The sequence below is a fragment of the Oncorhynchus tshawytscha genome, linkage group LG32 (genome assembly GCF_018296145.1).
Source record: "Oncorhynchus tshawytscha isolate Ot180627B linkage group LG32, Otsh_v2.0, whole genome shotgun sequence".
NCBI lineage: Eukaryota > Metazoa > Chordata > Actinopteri > Salmoniformes > Salmonidae > Oncorhynchus > Oncorhynchus tshawytscha.
Genome location: NC_056460.1, coordinates 15,420,373 through 15,440,253, shown reverse-complemented (window position 1 = coordinate 15,440,253; position 19,881 = coordinate 15,420,373). Strand labels below are relative to the sequence as shown.

At 42.6% G+C, this 19,881-nt stretch overlaps 2 protein-coding genes across 4 annotated transcripts; both read left to right on the top strand.

Moving 5' to 3' along the window:
* Positions 1-4,904: 4,904 nt before the first annotated feature.
* LOC112230137 (calcium homeostasis modulator protein 1) lies at positions 4,905-8,188 on the top strand. 2 transcript variants are annotated; one of them, XM_024396335.2, is made up of 3 exons: positions 4,905-5,884; positions 6,372-6,967; positions 7,171-8,188. In XM_024396335.2, the coding sequence occupies exons 2-3, from the start codon at positions 6,416-6,418 to the stop codon at positions 7,699-7,701; spliced, it is 1,083 nt and encodes a 360-aa protein (XP_024252103.1). In that variant the 5' UTR covers positions 4,905-5,884; positions 6,372-6,415; the 3' UTR covers positions 7,702-8,188. The 2 variants fall into 2 exon arrangements, with proteins under 2 accessions (XP_024252103.1, XP_024252104.1); XM_024396336.2 differs by lacking the exon at positions 4,905-5,884 and having other exon boundaries at positions 5,891-6,967.
* A 5,183-nt stretch (positions 8,189-13,371) lies between these two features.
* Positions 13,372-19,851, top strand: LOC112230251 (RING finger protein 122). 2 transcript variants are annotated; one of them, XM_042310897.1, is made up of 7 exons: positions 13,372-13,536; positions 14,402-14,817; positions 16,260-16,417; positions 17,403-17,445; positions 17,681-17,722; positions 17,978-18,060; positions 18,351-19,851. In XM_042310897.1, exons 3-7 carry the CDS (start codon positions 16,314-16,316, stop codon positions 18,469-18,471), a joined length of 393 nt encoding a protein of 130 aa, XP_042166831.1. In that variant the 5' UTR covers positions 13,372-13,536; positions 14,402-14,817; positions 16,260-16,313; the 3' UTR covers positions 18,472-19,851. The 2 variants fall into 2 exon arrangements, with proteins under 2 accessions (XP_042166831.1, XP_042166832.1); XM_042310898.1 differs by lacking the exon at positions 13,372-13,536 and having other exon boundaries at positions 14,058-14,817.
* The last annotated feature ends 30 nt before the right edge of the window (positions 19,852-19,881 follow it).

Here is a 19,881-nt window from a genome sequence, read left to right as displayed (position 1 = left end):
GAAACGAAAAAGAGATCCTTGCACAGCAACACTGCTATCTCTTCCTATTTTAGATGCAGTTGTAAGTTGACTTATTTCCTGAGTGAGTACCCTGCCCATGTGCTGTGGCTATGTGACACTTTCCTCTGCAATACACAGAGCAAACCGGATAGCACACACTTCCTGTACTGTTCAGATAAGAATCAGAGTCATCAGACACAACACAGCGGGGACAAATATAGAGGTACTGTACATACAGTCGCTTGTGAAAGGATTCACATTTTGCAATCTACACAACCTACGCCACATTTTCAAATTGAATTACAGAACATTTTCCAAATAATTATATATATATATATATCTTCTTTTTTAACACCCCAAGCACTTTTGGCAGCCATTACAGCTGTGAATTGTTTTGAATAAGATTCTACCAACTTTAAACAACTCCTAGGGCAGTGTTTCCCAAACTAGGGGTGCACGTTTGGGTTTTTGCACTAGCGCTACACAGCTGCTTCAAATAATCAAAGCTTGATGATCAGTTGATCATTTGAATCAGCTGTGTAATGCTAAGACAAAACCCAAAATGTGCACCCCTTGGGGTCCCCAGGACCGAGTTTGGGAAAAGCTGTCTTAGGGCAACATTTATCCATTGTTTTTGTCAAAATTGCTCCAGCTCAGTAAATTGAGTTGTAATTCATTGATGGACAGCAATATTCATACCTTGTCTCTGAAATGTAAGTCAGGACTGAGGCTGGAACACTCAACACCTCTTGGAAAGCTATTCTGGTGTGTCTTTTGCATAGAAAATAGTGTAATTTCCCCACTGAAAGATACAACTCTATCCAAGGGTTTTAAGAAGACTGAGGTGTGTATTCCTCTAACTTTTTTACCTGGGTTTTGATCCTTTCATATTTCTTTTGATCCTGACAAACTCCCCAGCCCCTGCCGGTGGCAAGCGTACACATAACATGATGCCACCACAAAAATTGAAAATATAATGGCACACAGAGGCAGATCTGACTCGTTATCTCAATGTCAATGACATCAGCATGCTTTTATATGCTAGTGTCAACACTATTTTTATATACATATATTATCCGTTGGCGGCAAAGTATTTGCACAAAAGGGGAGATATCTAAATAAATAATGAGTTTGCTTTTAAATCCCAAAATTTGGAAAATGTTTTAGAATTGTTCTTTCACTTTGGAAATAGATTGTGGAGTAGATTGTGTACATTGGTAGGAAAAAAATCCTATGTAATATAATTTTTACAGTAAAACCTGAAGACTTTGACTTGGCATTCACTGCAAGGTAGAATGGTTCAACTTGTCACATGGATTCTTATGAATGCTTCTACCTTGCTAATTGAATGTGTCATGACGTTGCCCTCTTTGAGTACAGCGAGCACCATCCCCCGCTCACTGCTTCTACATCCAGACTGCTGTGGGCAGAGTGAGGTCGTAAATTCCTAAGGAAGACCCTGCCTCATGGCCATACAGTATTCGAGAGAGGGTAAACTTTCACAGAGGACAAAGGAAATCCTTCCACCTCACAGAACTTCAGGTTACGAACAAATTTCATGTCCAGAAAAAGTGTAAAATATCGGTGAAGAATCCAGCTACGAACTGGTGCGTTTGTCCCAACTTAGGAAGCTCATGGGAGATGGTATGGCCACATTACCATAATGCTGTTTATATAATAGCCCATGCTTCACAGTAGGTATGGTGTTCTTTGGATGCAACTCAGCATTCTTTGTCCTCCAAACACGACGAGTTGAGTTTTTACCAAAAAGTTATATTTTGGTTTCATCTGACCATATGACATTCTCCCAATCTTCTTCTGGATCATCCAAATGCCTCTTAAAGAAGAAGTTACGTGCTCAGTCCCCTCCTGTACCCCCTGTTCACTCATGACTGCATATGACCAGGCATGACTCCAACACCATCATTAAGTTTGCGGATGACACAACAGCGGTAGGTCTGATCACCAGCAACGACGAGACAGCATATAGGGAGGAGGTCAGAGACCTGGTCATGTGGTGCCAGGACAACAACCTCTCCCTCAACGTGATCAAGACTAAAGAGATGATTGTGGACTACAGGAAAAGGAGGACCGAGCACGCCCCCATTCTCATCGACGGGGCTGTGTGAAGCAGGTTGAGAGCTTCAAGTTCCTTGGTGTCCACATCACCAACAAACTAACATGGTCCAAGCTTCCTGCCATCCAGGACCTCTATACCAGGCGTTGTCAGAGGAAGGCCCTAAAAATTGTCAAAGACACCAGCCACCCTAGTCATAGACTATTCTCTCTGCTACCGCACAACAAGCGGTACCGGAGTGCCAAATCTAGTTCCAAGAAGCTTCTAAACAGCTTCTACCTCCAAGCCATAAGACTACTGAACATTTAATCAAATGGCTACCCAGACTACTTGCATTGCCCCCCCCCCCCTTTTTACACTGCTGCTACTTTCTGTTATTATCTATGCATAAGTCACTTTAACCCACGTGTACATATTACCTCAATGTGCCCCCGCACATTGACTGTACCGGTACACCCTGTATATAGCCTCACTATTGTTATTTTACTGCTGCTCTTTAATTATTTGTTACTTTATTTCTTATTTATTTAGGTATTTTTCTTAACTGCATTGTTGGTTAAGGGCTTGTAGGTATGCATTTCACTGTAAGGTCTACCTACACCTGTTGTATTCAGCGCATGAGACAAATACAGTTTGATTTAATTTCAGTGGTTGACTGTTTCTTTAAATAGTGTCTCTTTCTTAAAAAGGTATGGCCGCATGGGGGAAAGGTGCAGGTAAGGGGAAATTGCCTTGTGGCCTTTTAGTGTTTCACTGACTCAGTTGTTCGAGAATATATTTGATGCATCTTGATTTGAAATTGAATTAGTTTAGGTAGTGATTCCCTTGACCCTGCACCAAAACCTGTTTCTGTTTGTATATTTCACTGTGTTACCCTGTGTACTCTTTGACCTGGCTTAAAAGATAGTCTGAGGTTTTGACTAATGTTGAAGGAGAAAATAATACTATAATATCCACTCAACCCAAACTTTAAGAACCTGCATGTGTGTTAGGCATAGCTCCCCATGCGTTTGTTTAAACCTGGAGTGGTGTAGGTTCAGCTAAACGTGTTTCTCTACTGCCTCACAGACCTTTCACTTTGTATGTACTTTTGACCTTGTACATGAGGAAGCAGAGCCAACTATAGACGTATCTCAGGTAGGATACGATAGGAACAGGAGCTCAAGCAGTAGAAAATGTGAGGTGCCAGTAGTCCAGTGAGCTCCTGCCCAAGTCAGGCACTGCAGATGATACAGGTATGATGATGGGAATTCACATGACGATACTGGCATTCACTAGATTTGTCCTTCCGCCTGTGTTATCACCAGTATATGTCTAGGCGCTCCTACTCGGGCACAGATCGAAGTCTGTGCGATGCGCATGCGAGCAAACCTTCTAGCTGTGGAAAAACCAGACAACTGGCTAACGTCAACATGACACGCTCAATTACCAATGCACATTCGTGCATACAGAACGTGCACAGTAGAACACGTGGCTATACAATCTGCACTACAGTATTCTAAAACCGAATGTTCTTCCTGCCTTATCGTCACAGTAGCTATTCTGAGTGAGACGTAATGGTTGTAGCATGTTATTGTTACCATGTTTAGCCTATTGTCCTTTTTATTGTTATTCGCTGTTATCGTTGTATCTTTTAATTTTTATTTTATTACAACCATAATTTAAAAAGCCAGGGAGAAGACACAGTCTGCTACATCCTTCTGTGTCTTTCAGAGTAAACTGAACTTCGTTTGAGTAAATTCCTTTGCCTTCTGTACAGAAAGATTCTACTACTGATATACATCTAAAGCTACTGGCAGTGGTGGAAAAAGTACTCAAATATCATACTTGAGTAGAAGTAAAGATACTTTAATAGAAAATGACTCAAGTAAAAGTGAAGTCACCCAGTAAAATACTACTCGAGTAGTAAGTATTTGGTTTTAAATATACATAAGTATCAAAAGTAAATGTACTTTATCAAAAGTAAAAGTATAAACCATTTCAAATGTCTTATATTAAGCTAACCAGACAGCACCATTTTTATTTTTATTGGCGGATATCCAGAGGGATGCTCAGACATAATTTACAAATGAAGCATTTGTGTTTAGAGAGTCAGATCAAAGGCAGTATGGATGACCAGGGATGTTCTCTTGATAAGTGTGCAAATTGGACCGTTTTCCTGTCAAAATGTTATGAGTACTTTTGGGTGTCAGGGAAAATGTATGGTGTAAAAAGTACATTATTTTCTTTAGGATAGTAGTAAAGTAAAAATTGGCAAAAATATAAATAGTACAGTACAGATACCCCAAAAAACTACTTAAGTACTTTACACGACTGGATAGCAGGACAACACCAGATAATAGTAATATATCATTATGTGATGTCATGAGTAAAATAATAGAATATTCCATGTTTTTGATCATACCCTCACATTAACAATGCTGTTCAAACAAAAGCTAACAATGTATGGAAAATGACTTGCTTTTATATGGTCGTGTGGGGTATGAACTGGTATTAGCTAGCTTTGACTGGTTTGTCCGGCTGTGCCTCATTCTCCTAGGTGCAGTTGGATGCCACGTAAAGCCCATTACTATTGTATAGGTAAGACTCAACACAGGAAGGCAGGACAGAGGATGCCTAAACCTTATGTAATATTGTTTACGAGGTGGCAGGGTAGCCTAGTGGTTAGAGCATAGGTCTAGTAACTGAAAGGTTGCAAGTTCAAATCCCCAAGCTGACAAGGTACAAATCTGTTGTTCTGCCCCTTAACAAGGCAGTTTAACCCACTGTTCCTAGAAAATAAGAATTTGTTCTTAACTGACTTTGCAAGTTAAAAATAAAGGTAAAATAAAAGTCATGTGACTAAGGGTATATAAGATGACAGCAGTATGTGTACTGGCATAATTCATTATAAAGTAATGGATTTGGTGTATATATAATATTGTTAAATACAGAGATACCAGTCACATCACTGTGATTCCCAAGTGGAAACAGTGACTCATTCATCTGTGAACAAATATTTCAGAGAGAATAACCCAGATCATTTGAATGGGCTGAAACTATTTTTGCATCTCAGCTGTGGGAATTTCAGCTGTGTCGCTCTGGTTAGAGACAGAAAACCACCTCATCCTGTCCAGACAACTGCAAATAGACGTATCATTCCTCTTGTTATATGAATATACACATATAATGGTAGACCAAAAAAAAGCATTTCACAGACCGACATATAGTAGAATAACAATACAATAAATATTAGTTGCTCTAGTTTGAGGTGGTTCTCACCTCTTCTTGAAAGTCATGAGTCATGACTGTCTTATGTCAGACTAACGTCTGCAAAGCAGTACCTGTAGCCCAAGTGTTTTTTAGGGCCTGTAACATGTTTGCTCTTGGGACAATGGAGAGGGGGAGATGGGAAACCTGTTACATCAGTACAACAGAGAAAGGAGTGCAGGTGCCTTCACAGGGAGGGGCCTAGCTGATGGCAGATGACGTGACCTTGCCTTTGCTTTCTACCATTCCACATCCCCATAGACTGTTCTTGAAGGGTTGAGTGAGCATCAGAATCAACAATATTCCAAGAGTACCTGGAGAACTATTTGCCATACATTTTCAGCCTTATCATCATTTGAGCCCATTGAACTTGAACTTGATTTAATCAATGACTGCATACTAGAAAGAGGAAAGTTAGTATACCAAGAGGTTTGGCAAAGCTGGAGTGTATCAAGAGAAGTTGAAGAAATATTTGTGATCGTCCATTTGTTGCCCTTTCATCATTTGAGATTATTTCACCACCTGCATACTTGGAAGAGGAGAAAAGCCCATTGTGACGTAAGTAGGCCTTTTTGTTCAGTTACTTAATGATTGATTTCTGACTGTCTATTTTGTTAAGTCTTTTTCAGACACTCAAACCATTTATGACTTGCTGGAATGAAACCGAACATTGATTTACCAGTTGTTCAATAAAAACAAGTCATTCTTGAATGATTTGTGAGCTCTTCAGACGCTCAAACCATTGATGTTTCATTATAAAGCAGTGGGAGATTGATTCAATTGTTTAGTCAGTACTACTTGTAAACAACATCTTCATTTACTTCTTTGTCTACATTTTATGAGTTGCAAATTTACACAGACACAGGGCTACACGATTTCTCCAACATCAAATGACTGAGTGCCTTTCACATTTTGGGCCCCGTCACATGTTTTGTTGTTGTTGAATTCTAACATCTGCCTCTGTGTTTTCCCACCGATTTGAAGACTTCAGAGGCACCACTATCAAATTGATTTCAAACAACTGGATCCATCTTTTTTTCTACAGATCTCAGTACATTTAAAAAAGGCGCCACCAGCAGACCATTCAAGATGGATAAGTTCCGTATGATGTTCCAGTTCCTCCAATCCAACCAGGAGTCCTTCATGAATGGCATCTGTGGTATCATGGCCCTAGCTAGTGCCCAGCTCTACTCAGCCTTCGAGTTTAGCTGCCCTTGTATCCCGGAGTACAACTACGCCTACGGGATTGGACTGCTGGTTATCCCACCTATATGGTTCTTCCTACTAGGTTTCGTGTTGAATAACAATGTTTCGATGTTAGCTGAGGAGTGGAAAAGGCCGACGGGGAAGAGGGTGAAGGATCCGACGATCCTTCGTTACATGTTCGTTTCGATCACGCAGCGGTCCTTGATCGCGCCCATGGTGTGGATATCTGTGACTCTTATGGACGGGAAGAGCTTCCTGTGTGCGTTCAGCGTCAACTTGGACATTCATCAGTTTGGGAATTCGACCCTCATTGAGGGAATGACGGAAGTGGAGATTGTTAAATTGTTAGCGAAGATTCCATGCAAGAATATCTTCAATCAGCCCGAGGTGATATCGAGAGAAGCGGCATCGAGATATATCAAGTGTATATCCCAGGTAAGTTGTCGTTGGTAGTTTCCATATTCACCTAGTTCACATTTAGGTGCAGACAATCTCTTTCAAAATAACTGTTGTGTTCAATCCATTGTACATCAGTTGTCCAACCTAAGTGTAAACCAGGCCATTGGTTCAAAGTAAGTTAGTTGTAGTGGTAAAGCAAGGTCTTTGTTTACGTATTATCATCACGTGTTTCCCTGTAGGCGTTTGGCTGGGTATTCCTGCTGCTGATGACCTTAGCAGCCTTCCTGATACGAGCCATCCGACCCTGCTTCACCCAAGCTGCCTTCCTCAAGACCAAATACTGGTCTCACTACGTCGACATCGAACGCAAGCTCTTCGACGAGACGTGCAAGGAGCACGCCAAGACCTTCGCCAAGGTCTGCATCCAGCAGTACTTCGAGAGCATCAGCGGCGACATGCGCAGCTTCCACAAGCACCGGTCAAGCAAAGACGATAGCGACGATGATGATGATGATGACAAGAAGAAGAGCGACGAGGACAAGCTTCTCGGGATCCACGACCAGGACGATATGAATAAAGTTCTGTGGAATTGGCACACGTGTAAGCCGCCTCTGGCACTGAGGAAGGAACAGCCGGATGGAGAATCCCATGAAGGGCTCATACCAAATGGAGACGTCCATGGAGTCAGCGGAGGACCAAATGGATATGCTAACGGTCACGCTCCTGATTTGCCTAAGAGGGAATGGGCGGTATACTACAGCAAAGTTTGAACATTTCAAAAGAGGAAAAAGCACTATTCACTGTGGCATGGATATTTTTGATTGACTATTTAGACTGATGAGACTGATTGTCCTTTAAGATTTAGACTGTGGTTTAAAGATAGAATTGAAGTCCTTTTTGTGGTGTGATCATTTATAATAATTCATATTTTGATGGAGGGCTTAGTTGGAAATTATTCCTGGCATCCAACATCAAACACTCCCAAATTGGCACTTTTGTTGCTCCTTGGTTTCAGAGTGGTTAACTGTATTTTTTGTTAGAGTACCCAAAGGGTGGAACCTTACTTGAGTTGTTGTACATAATGTGTCAGATATGTCATGAGGATGTACAGTCTGCTTCTTGTTATTACTGCTATGTGTAGACTTTTGAAAATTCTTTATCAATTAAACCAAACATCAAATGTCTCCTTGTAGAATCTCGATGAAATGTTTCCTTTAGCCTAACGCTACTGTGGAAGCCTAAATTCATCACTTTTTTATTCCTCCTAGCTTACATAAAAAGCATCATTCTGAGATCCCCCCCCCCCGCCCTAAAATGTGTTTGTAATATTTTATTTTGTTTTCCTACCAGGAAATACAGTAGAAATCAGAAGTTTACATACACCGTAGCCATATACATTTAAACTCAGTTTCTCACAATTCCTGACATTTAATACCAGTAAAAATTCCCTGTCTTAGGTCAGTTAGGATCACCACTTTACTTTAAGAATGTGAAATGTCAGAATAATAGTAGAGAGAATGATTTATTTCAGATTTGATTTCTTTCATCACATTCCCAGTGGGTCAGAAGTTTACATACACTCAAATAGTATTTGGTTGAATTGCCTTGAAATTGTTTAACTTTGGTCAAACGTTTTGGGTAGCCTTCCAGAAGCTTCCCACACTAAGTTGGGTGAATTTTGGCCCATTCCTTCTGACGGAGCTGGTGTAACTGAGTCAGGTTTGTAGGCCTCCTTGCTCACACACACTTTTTCAGTTCTTGATTGAGGTCAGGGCTTTGTGATGGCCACTCCAATACCTTGACTATGTTGTCCTTAAGCCATTTTACCAGAACTTTGGAAGTATGCTTGAGGTCAATGTCCATTTGGAAGACCCATTTGCGACCAAGCTTTAACTTCCTGACTGATGTCTTGAGATGTTGCTTCAATATATCCAATTAATTTTCCTCCTCATGATGCCATCTATTTTGTGAAGTGCACCAGTTCCTCCTGCAGCAAAGCACCCCACAACATGATGCTGCCACCCCAGTGCTTCACAGTTGGGATGGTGTTCTTTGGTTTGCAAGCCTCCCCCTTTTTCTCCAAACATAATGATGGTCATTATGGCCAAACAGTTCCATTTTTGTTTCATCAGACCAGAGGACATTTCTCCAAAAAGTATGATCTTTGTCCCCATGTGCAGTTGCAAACTGTAGTCTGGCTTTTTGATGGTGGTTTTGGAGCAGTGGCTTCTTCCTTGTAGACCGGCCTTTCAGGTTATGTCGATATAGGACTTGTTTTACTGTGGATATAGATACTTTTGTACCTGTTTCCTCCAGCATCTTCACAAGGTCCTTTACTGTTGTTCTGGGATTGATTTGCACTTTTCGCACCAAAGTATGTTCATCTCTAGGAGACAGAACGCATCTCCTTCCTGAGCGGTATGACGGCTGCGTGGTCCCATGGTGTTTATACTTGCGTACTATTGTTTGTACAGATGAATGTGGTACCTTCAGGTGTTTGGAAATTACTCCCAAGGATGAACCAGACTTGTGGTGGTCCACAATTTTTTTTCTGAGGTCTTGGCTGATTTCTTTTGATTTTCCCATGATGTCAAGCAAAGAGGCATTGCGTTTGAAGGTAGGCCTTGAAATACATCCACAGGTACACCTCCAATTGACTCAAATGATGACAAATAGCCTATCAGAAGCTTCTAAAGCTATGACATCATTTTCTGGAATTTTCCAAGCTGTTTAAAGGCACAGTCATGTTAGTGTATGTAAACTTCTGACCCACTGGAATTGTGATACAGTGAATTGTAAGTGAAATAATCTGTCTGTAACAATTGTTGGAAAAATTACTTGTGTCATGCACAAAGTAGATGTCCTAACCGACTTGACAAAACTATAGTTTGTTAACAATACATTTGTGGAGTGGTTGAAAAATGAGTTTTAATGACTCCAACCTAAGTGTATGTAAACTTTCGACTTCAACTGTATGTATGCAGCATTGGTGTGATCAACTTGGCTCTGAGAAGTTCCACGACAAAGTTATTGTAATTCCAAAACCAATGAGACTTCGAGCCAGAATTATCCTGTTGGGTGCGCCTCATGCTTGTGGAATCAACTTTTGTCTTCCTTAAAAGCATTGTTGTTTCTTTGCTGAACCTGTTGTAGAATACCAAACAAAGATCAGAATGCCCTGAATGCTGGTTTAAAAGCTACCATGAGTAGTAATGTTTGAATCAGTGACATTTTGCAAACAATCAATGATTTAAACTTCCTTTCATACTCTAATGCTGACCGATAGTGTTAGATTGTTGTTCTGGAATGTTCTTTGACACACTCAAAATGAACTTTTATTGATTAGGTGTCACAATTCGGTCAAACAGAATTTACAAATTGAAAAACATCTGTCAACTGTAACCCAGATACTAAAACATCAGCATACTGTATGTAATTTCATATGGTATTTACAGTTGTGACTCAATCTAAACCTTCTCTCAACCATGACAAGTGTCCTCATGACCTGATATTCCATCTCACTCAGTAATTGCATGTAAACTGGACACACACACACACACACACCCAGCCATAACAATTTACATGATGGGATAGAAACAAGGTCAGGATTTGCATCTCTCTCTCGTTTCATCCTATCCCCAAGCTTTCAGGTAAAGTGCTTTTTAATCAGTCAGGTAGCCTTTTGGCAATCAATGTTTACTTCACTTCATCTGTCACAAAGCTTTTACAATAACATTTCTTAAAACGCCATTTATTTATTTCATTACATATGCATGGCGATAGATGACATTTATCCTCATATATCAGTGAGTTGTTGACGGTTTGACATAACACTGCTCTCCCATAGCATACCACTAGAGGGTAGAAAAACTACAAATACCAAGTCTAACCTCCCAAAGCCGCTTGTCAACACCATTGAGGTGTAAAAGAATGGTCAATGCCCTGCTCATTTTTAAGTCACAGGACACCCGATACAAACATTTCGCTACACCCACAATAACATCTGCTAAACATGTGTATGTGACCAATGAAATTTGATTTGAGGATGTTAATGGAGCCTAGGGCATCCTTATAAATCAAAAACGTCCATATCGACTGAACATCTTCATCTTGTTTTGTACTACACTCTCGTGGAAGCGTTGAACAGAGTAGCTGATTTGGTTCTGGGAGCAGAGATTCATCTTGGACCGACAGACAATACAGCTGTGCTCTGGATAATGATGATGTCATAATTATAGGATGATGAGAATGTAATGAATCCCCCGGATCCCACGGAAGCCTCCACTTCCTCCTCATAACAGCTGGTGCCAGATCAGTTTGGGCTGTATAGCCAACTGGTATAACCATAGGGCTTAGCTATAGAGCAGATCTGGGAACAGGGTATCCTCCCACACACTGGTCATTTTCATTAGCAAGAAAACAACAGTTTCTCATTAGATAGGTTCAGGGAGTCACTCCCTCCCTGGTATGCTATGGGAGAGCAGGGTATCGTCAGACAGGGCCACAGTGTCCCACGATGTGCGGGGGAGTTAGGACAGACTGACCCTATCTGGTGTATTACTCCTGTCTTATCTGGTGTCCTGTGTGATCTTAAGTATGCTTCCTAGAATTCTCCCATCTCTTTTTCCCTCTCTCTCTCTCTCTCTCTCTCTCTCTCTCTCTCTCTCTCTCTCTCTCTTCCCCTCCCCTCCCGGAGGACCTGAGCCCTAGGACCAGACCATGCCTCAGCACTACCTGGCCTGAGGACTCCTGACTGTCCCCTCCCTAGTCCACCTGGTCATGTTGCTGATCCAGTTTCTACTGTTCTGCCTGAGGCTATGGAACTCTGACCTGTTCAGTGGACATGATACCTTATCTTGGATCTGCTGTTTTGACCCTCTCTCTCTCTCTCTCTCTCTGTACTGCACCTGCTATCTTGACCTCTGAATGCTCAGCTATGAAAAGCCAACTGACATTTACTCCTGAGATGTTGACCTGTTGCACCCTCTATAACCACTGTGAATATTATTTGACGATGCTGGTCATCTATTAAACTTTTACAACATCTTGAAGAACAATCTGGCTATAATGGCCATGTACTCTTATAATCTCCACCTGGCACTGCCAGAAGAAGACTGGTCACCCCTCAGAGCCTGGTTTCCCTCTGCCTTTCTAGTGAGTTTTTCCTAGCCCCTGGGCTTCTACATCTGCATTGCTTGCTCTTCGGGGTTTTAAGCTGGGTTTCTGTATAATCACTTTGTGACATCTGCTGATGCAAAAAGGGTTTTCTAGAAGGAAAATGTGACCGAAAAACACATGATTTCACGTGTTTTTGGAACACTGCACGTGATCACGTTTTCACGTGTAGTTTCATGTTGTCACATTGACTTCACATAAGATCACATGATAACATGAAAACGTGTTTTTGGAATACCTCACATGTGAAATTCATCTGTTTTCCCCCTATAAGGGCTGTGTTAGTCTGTTTTTTTCTGTTTGCTGCCAAATGAACATGGCCCAGGGAACCTTCACATGTGAAACAAATTTGTTTTTTCACCCATAAGGTCCGTTTTAGTCTGTTGTCTTCCGTTTGGTGCCTAATGAACATGGCCCATGGAACCAGGGCGCCAGGAAAGCATATATCCTCCTTCCTAGCTCCCTACCCTACAGCCCAAATCCTGCAGCTGTCGTCTCCGAGGCCTGTTGGCCTGCTGGTCTGGCAGGACTGACGTGTGGGGGTGGAAGGATGGATGTCTCTGGCCATCTTTCGCTCTCTAGTATTTGTCTTTCTTTCTGCTTTCTTTTGATCTCCCTTTCTCTGTATTTCCCTCTCTCCCTCCAACTCGGCTCCTGTCTCTCTACCAACATGATAGCAACACGTTTATATATAGACTATAGAAAATAACCAGACTGGAACCAAACCAAACTGGAAAATAACCAGGGCTTCGACTGACAGAGCTAGCTTCCCAATCCCCCTATATGTGTTGGCTGTGGTAGCCATGTTGGTTTTGTTGCCCAGTGATAGTTTTATTGTTTTGAGTAAAAGGACTGGCTGCTGGCATTCCCCTCACCCTGCCTGGCTTTGCATTGCTGGGTTGCAACGTACATATATCACATAATTAATGAGAAACTGGGTTGTTGTCTGGACGGCAGCAGTGCACATGTCACTGACCAGGCCCTCCCTGTCTTTCCTGCAAGACTCCAACACACACACCGTATCCAGTCGTCTCATTCGTCAATGTCTAGCCCCCCTGTCTACCCTCCTGCCTATGCCTGTTTTCACCTCTCCCATGGAGAAAGGGAGAGAGACAGGGATTGGAGGACGGAGGGAGAAGGGGAGGGCCCACAGGAGAGGGAGGGGGAGGAGGGAAATGAGAGTTGCGAGGCAAAGGACTGGTCACATGACCAACAGCCAGAGCTCTGTTTACAAACCAAAGAGAGAGAGAGAGAGAGAGAGAGAGAGAGAGAAAGACCCTTGTATTGAATTGAGAGAGGCAGAGGCAGAAATATAGGAACAGCAGCAGCAATAGCAGAAGCAGCAGAGGAGGATCGAGGCAGATTTCTAGACCACCATTATGGATTGAGACGAAGAGGGAACCCTGCCATCATGACCAGGCCAGCTGGAGGTGGGAGACTTGTCTTTGTCTCAACATTTTCCCCAATCGAAGCAGCAGATGGTTAGAGGGAGAGTAGGAACTTCCCCCTCCTAAATACACACACACACACACACACACACACACACACACACACACACACACACACACACACACACACACACACACACACACACACACACACACACACACACACACTAGCAAAATATCCTAGCTAGAAGACTGTTCTTTGTTTGTGTTTTGGGGAAATCCTGTTTTTTCCTGCTGTGAAGAGTAAGCTCTACCCCCCTAGTAGATCAGAGCCCTGAAGGAGTAGAGGAAGAGGAGGAGAAGAGAGGGCAGACAGAGGGGATAAGGCTTGTGAAAATCCCTCTGTTCAGAAGGATTTGGAGGGGGACAAAGCAGGGACTAATACCTCCCACACTGGAATAAGAGCAAGGACTCGTTTGGAATGGTTTTCTGTCACTGTGATGAACTGGACAGTTGTTTACCGGATTGCAATTTATGGGGCTGTTTTTCTCCTGAATGCAAGTTGTTTTGATTGGGAGGAAAGGAAATGTGTGTTGTTTTGATTGGGAGGAAAGGAAATGTGTGTTGTTTTGATTGGGAGGAAAGGAAGTGTGTGTTGTTTTGATTGGGAGGAAAGGAAGTGTGTGTTGTTTTGATTGGGAGGAAAGGAAGTGTGTGTTGTTTTGATTGGGAGGAAAGGAAATGTGTGTTGTTTTGATTGGGAGGAAAGGAAGTGTGTGTTGTTTTGATTGGGAGGAAAGGAAATGTGTGTTGTTTTGCTCCGTGTCGAGAGAAGATTTCACCAGTGGACATTGACATGAGGTAAGAGCCATGTGACTAAACTGATTTCTTCGTCTCTCTCTGACAGTCATCACTTGGACGTCATCGTCAACGTTGAGAGAGGAGAAGGAGCACACACGAGGACTGCAGCACTCCCACATCTCCCAATCCTAACCCTCGGGAGCTAATCCAGATTTGGGAATGTCGCGCATGGATTGCTGAGTGGACAAAACCGCACAGCCAGAATCTGTACACTCTTCTTCTCGGAATTCTGATCATCTTCATGGTTTGGTTTTTGGACGATCCACCACGACCTCAAACCACCCCTGCGACTCGTTTTTTCTTCTTTTAGCCCCAGTTTAGAGACTAATTTTGGGCTTCCGGGCGTCGGGGTAACCTGGTAGTTTGGCCCTCACACAGGTCCAGCCTTCTCCTGACAGGGCCTGGATTTACTGCTGCAGTCCTGGGAGTCAGGTTTCATGCAACCATTCCAATGGTGTAACGGTGAGTGTTTTCCCCCAACCTTCTGCCAAGTCAATGTAATGCAGTCTGTAGCTTACACAGCCTGTGTGTTCCACTATAACTCTCCCCCCTCCCTTCAGATCTTTACTTACTGCTAACAGGGCTTCTGTAATTGATATGCTTGAGAAATGAGAAATGACGAAGTTGCTTGTGGGTTCAGTTGGGTTTGTCGACAGGGCGAAACGGAACTCAAAATAATTATATTTTCCAGGGTTGTGTTTAGTTAGTTATATATATATATAGGCTACATAGCAACCATCGTGTAACTGTAACTAACGGTACTACTAGAGGTTGTTTAGCTATTCAATACCTAGCCGGTCTCTGCATATGGCCCATTCTACATCTGAGAAAATAAACTGTCAATGTAACCATGTTTCAATTCTAAGCCCCCTACTCCCATTCCCCCTCCCTTTACCCCAATGTCAAATTAATGACCCCCCCACTGTGCTCAAGCTGTACCCGTTCTATCACTCCAAATGAAGTGACACGGCCGTTAAAACAGACTGGCAAAGAGAGGGGGGTGAGGGGGCATCTCGTCCGTGGTGAGGCAAATTCACAAGAACAGAACACATGGGGCATATGGGTGGAAGTGGTGCTTCCTGGTTACCATTGTCTTGCCAAATGGTGCCTCAGTCCCTAGAGTGTTGTGTGTCTGTTCATGAAAAGGCTAGCTAAAGCCCCCAACCAACCCCCACCCATGACACACACACACACAACCCACAGGCCAGCCACCTAGTCTGTGAAGGGGAGTCTGTGGAACAGATGGCCCACCGACGGAAGTGGAGCCACCGTACTCCATGTTGGTTTAGTTCACTGCCAATTACGTGCCTCGGCTCCAGTGAGAGCAGAGCAATACAGAGCAGTACGGGTGGGATGGGAGCCAAATACCAGGCAGTCACTTCCCCCTCCCTCCCCACCAAATATTGACCTTGTCGTTTGGATTGTCAATACAAGGCTTACTAGGCTTTCTAACATGAAGCCCTAGATAGTAAAACACATGTCGGTGGCTCTGGTGTCCTACATGGAGGGTATAATGGAGATGTCTAAGGGAGGAATACCATACAATAAGCAACGCAGTTATAACGAGAGCCCTATATTTAGACTGAAATATATTAGTCCAAATCTAAATATGTCTCTAGTTATAACACCTACGTGAGAAGTGAATCAGCGAGAGATTCTGTGTTCCATTTTAGTGTCTCTCTCCCCTGTTTTAAAGGTGTGTAAACAAGAAGCTGTGAACCATGTGCATGTGGGGATATGTCCCCGGCTCCTCTGTTTTGAGAGGGGAAAACAAAGTAGTATTTCTAGCACTTTCATTATATGGTAAGTGAGGTAGGCTGTGACATGTTTTCGTTCAAGTCCCTCTATTGTTTTGACAATCTCTTTCATGACAACAAGCTGTGTGCAAATATTTTTCTTCTCAGGATGCCTGTGGTTTAGGTCTCCAGCACTTTGAGAAGTACTGTGGACATAGCAAGATGGATACCACTTACCACCTGCCACTCAATGTCTACGTGATAGTGCTGGGCATCGGCCTGTTCGTCTTCATGCTCAGCCTCATCTTCTGCTGCTACCTCTTCAGGTATGTAGGGTCATCACTAGTTGGAACAGCCACAAAGTGATGAACCCTGCCTATTTCTACAATTTAACATCTGAATTTAAACCTAACCCTAACATTAACCACACTGCTAACCTTATGCCTAACCCAAACTTAAATTAAGACCAAAAAGCACATTTTTGTGCTCATTAATTTTTACGATATAGTGAATTTTGACTTTGTGGCTGTGCCACCTATTGGAAACCGTAGGGGGAAGGACCCAAACAAAGATGGCTGCTGGCCGGTTGCCATTGCAATCAGGATATTAACATGTAGACTTATCCACATGGAGGCTTCACTTATTATGCTTCAAGAGCCTTTATTTAATTACGTATTATCATATTATAGGCCTATGATATTATTTATATACAGTACAAGTCAAAAGTTTGGACAAACCTACTCATTTGTTTTCTTTATTTTTACTATTTTCTAAAATTGTAGAATAATAGTGAAGACATCAAAACTATGAAATGACACGTATGGAATCATGTTGTAACCAAAAAAGTGTGAAACAAATCTAAATATATTTTATATGTGAGATTCTTCAAAGTAGCCACCCTTGACTGCTACTGTATATTACATTATGTTGGTGTATGACATTGATAATGCATCAGTTGATATATTCTACATTTTAACAAAGCACCATGCAATGTAAGCAAGAAATACCAAGTCTGACATACAGTGCCTGTCTAGGTCAAGGGTTGTGAATACTTTGAGGGCACTGTATAAGATTGGAATACCCTGCATTTTAAAGTGATGCTACAGAGGTTTTGTATAATTGTGCCCAATTGTGTACTATGTCATCCATTTCGTGTACGTTATCCCCCCCAAATAAGAAATGTTACAAATTCCAATTCACACAATATGTTTGAAATTTGCAAATCAAATCAAAGTTTATTTGTCAACTTAAGTGCTTAAGTTCCCCGACTCCATCTTTAAACACGGCCATTTTGTATTTGTCTCTTTGTAGGTTGAAACAGCAAGGGACGAGGGAGCAGTTCAGCTACAACGAGGTAGGCCTTTCTCTACACGAGCACATATAGCACTGGGGTCTGACCAGGGCTCAACTACTACTACAGTATTTCACACTGTCTGTTGTCGTGCGTTGAAACACAACGCCTACTCTTTATAGTTAACCTTCATTACGTCACCCCTGGATTTGTACCAATACCGGTGTGTGTGTGTCAAGTAGCTTATAGCTCCCTCTAACACATGTACAAACTGCTTTTTATTTTTCTTTCTCAATAGGTGGTTCTTAAAGGGGCAGGCAAGAAGCTGAGCCTTCTAGGAGTAAGTCGTGTTATTATGTGTGACGTTTTATTTCAATGCAGATCGTTTGGAAAATAATCTAACATTTTCTGACCCATTTCTGTGTGGCTCGTGTTGGCGATGCAATGCCGTTCATTTAACCTGGTGTCGAGTGTTTGAACTCAGATGATGTATTTATCTTCGAGCTAAGGGCGGGTTGACTCAATCATTGTTTTTGTAAATGTGACCACACACACACACACACACTAACACACATTTTTCTTCTTGCCCTTAAAGCAAACGTGTGCAGTATGTTTGGAAGAGTTTCGGACCAGAGATGAGCTAGCCGTGTGTCCGTGTTCGCACGCATTTCACAAGAAGTGAGTTAAACCGTCAGGCTCACCTTACAGTCAGAGCTTACAAAATGTCAACACGTCTGTGGTCATAATGACGTTCAAGAGGCAGCTGAAACTAACATGATTACATCATAAATCCTTCTGGTTCCATCCCCCCTTTCCTTGAAGTTAACATCCTTGTCAGGTCAATGATTAGCTCATGGAAGAAAGGAATGAAGGACAGACAGAATAAATGAAGGATGCATCTCTATAATATTTGAACAGGCTATGTACTTTTTGAGGACATCTCGGTCTATTTTGTGTGTCCCATCCAGGTGCCTGCTGAAGTGGCTGGAGATCCGTAGCGTGTGCCCCATGTGTAATAAACCCATCCTCAGGCTCCATCCAGACCCCACACAGGGAACTGAGGGGCCCCAGGACCCAGAGGAGGTGTGAAGGACCCACAGGGGCCACCATGACCGCCATACGCACCTGTACACATTTACACAGAATTGATGGTCATTTTATGGGCATCAGAGTCGATTGTATTCTTAAAGTGGCTTCCATGGTGTTAAGTCTTTGACTGAGCATTAATCATTATGGCTGGGGTTTGGTATACTGTATATGGATGTTGATTACACCCCGTCCATGCCTTTCAGATCTTCAAGAAAGTAAACTATGACCGAGGGGGCAGGGCGCAAGAGAGTGTTTCAGGATCGGGCCCTACTAGTTTAGCAATGGAACCTAAAAACAACATGATAACTCTAACCTTGAGGGATGTGGTGTTTGGAATTTGGCCATACTAGCATGCCAATGGGGCTTCCTGCAAGAAATGAAGGATAGTGTAGGGGGTCAGGTGCAGCAGGTCAGTTTGGGATTGGGCCCTCCTAGCTTAGCAGTGGAGCTTCATAAAGCTGCCGTCTAGCCTCCCCCTTTAGATCAGGGAGAATAATAAGAGTAAAGGCCATACGGACACTCCTGACCCGAATATTCATTTTGCAGGTCAGCAGCGTACTAATAGTATCTCCAGTGAGAATAAGAGGAAAGTGACATAGGAACAGGAGCCACTTTAGAATACCGAGTTCTCCCCCAGTCATTGGACGATGCCTGGTACAACACTGCCAGAAACAGCCAATCACAAACGACACATCAGGCATTCGGAGAAGGTCATTAGTCGAGTATCAGGATTGATGTAAATGGATACCTCTTATACCTCAGGGGTGTTACAATACAAGCCAGCACAAACATGCCATTCAATACCATGTGCCACACACAGAACATGTCCAATACTGCCAACTCCAACCTAGGTAACACGATACTGAGGTCGTCGAAACATTGGACACGTTCCAGGCCGACTACATTGCAGTCGCGCTGCACACAGCAACAAATGGTTCTGCGCCACGTCATCGACTGAGCAAATGCGGTTAGCTGACATGTTAAACACTTATCCAGGCGTGGAGATCCGGCAAGAGACTGCAATGTAGTCGGTCTGGAACGCAGCCAATGGCTGGAATCACAAAACCAGTCCAATACCAACATCACAGCAGCTCTCTGATGTACAGAACTATATATCCAAGAGTGTCAGAAATGGCACCCTATTCCTTACACAGTGCACTTACCTTTGACCAGAACCCTATGCAGGCCCTGGTCAAAAGTAGTGTCCTATATAGGGAATAGGGTGCCATTTCTGACACAAACCAGGTCCATAACCTCGAAGACTGATAGACAGCTAGTCTTGCCTGTATGTATGTATGTATGTATGTACGTAATGTTGTGACCCCACCATCTTGTAATTTTGTACCGTTTGTTGCTTTTAAATAAAATATGTATCATCTCTGTGGTGCATCTTTTGTACATGGTATATAA

Excerpts from the sequence above, each read along its gene's own strand:
- LOC112230137 (XM_024396335.2), top strand. The coding sequence starts at position 6,416 with ATGGATAAGTTCCGTATGATGTTCCAGTTCCTCCAATCCAACCAGGAG. Across the intron at positions 6,968-7,170 it reads ATATCAAGTGTATATCCCAG|GCGTTTGGCTGGGTATTCCT; the intron begins GTAAGTTGTCGT and ends GTTTCCCTGTAG.
- LOC112230251 (XM_042310897.1), top strand. The coding sequence starts at position 16,314 with ATGGATACCACTTACCACCTGCCACTCAATGTCTACGTGATAGTGCTG. Across the intron at positions 17,446-17,680 it reads AGCAGTTCAGCTACAACGAG|GTGGTTCTTAAAGGGGCAGG; the intron begins GTAGGCCTTTCT and ends CTTTCTCAATAG. Across the intron at positions 17,723-17,977 it reads AGAAGCTGAGCCTTCTAGGA|CAAACGTGTGCAGTATGTTT; the intron begins GTAAGTCGTGTT and ends TTGCCCTTAAAG.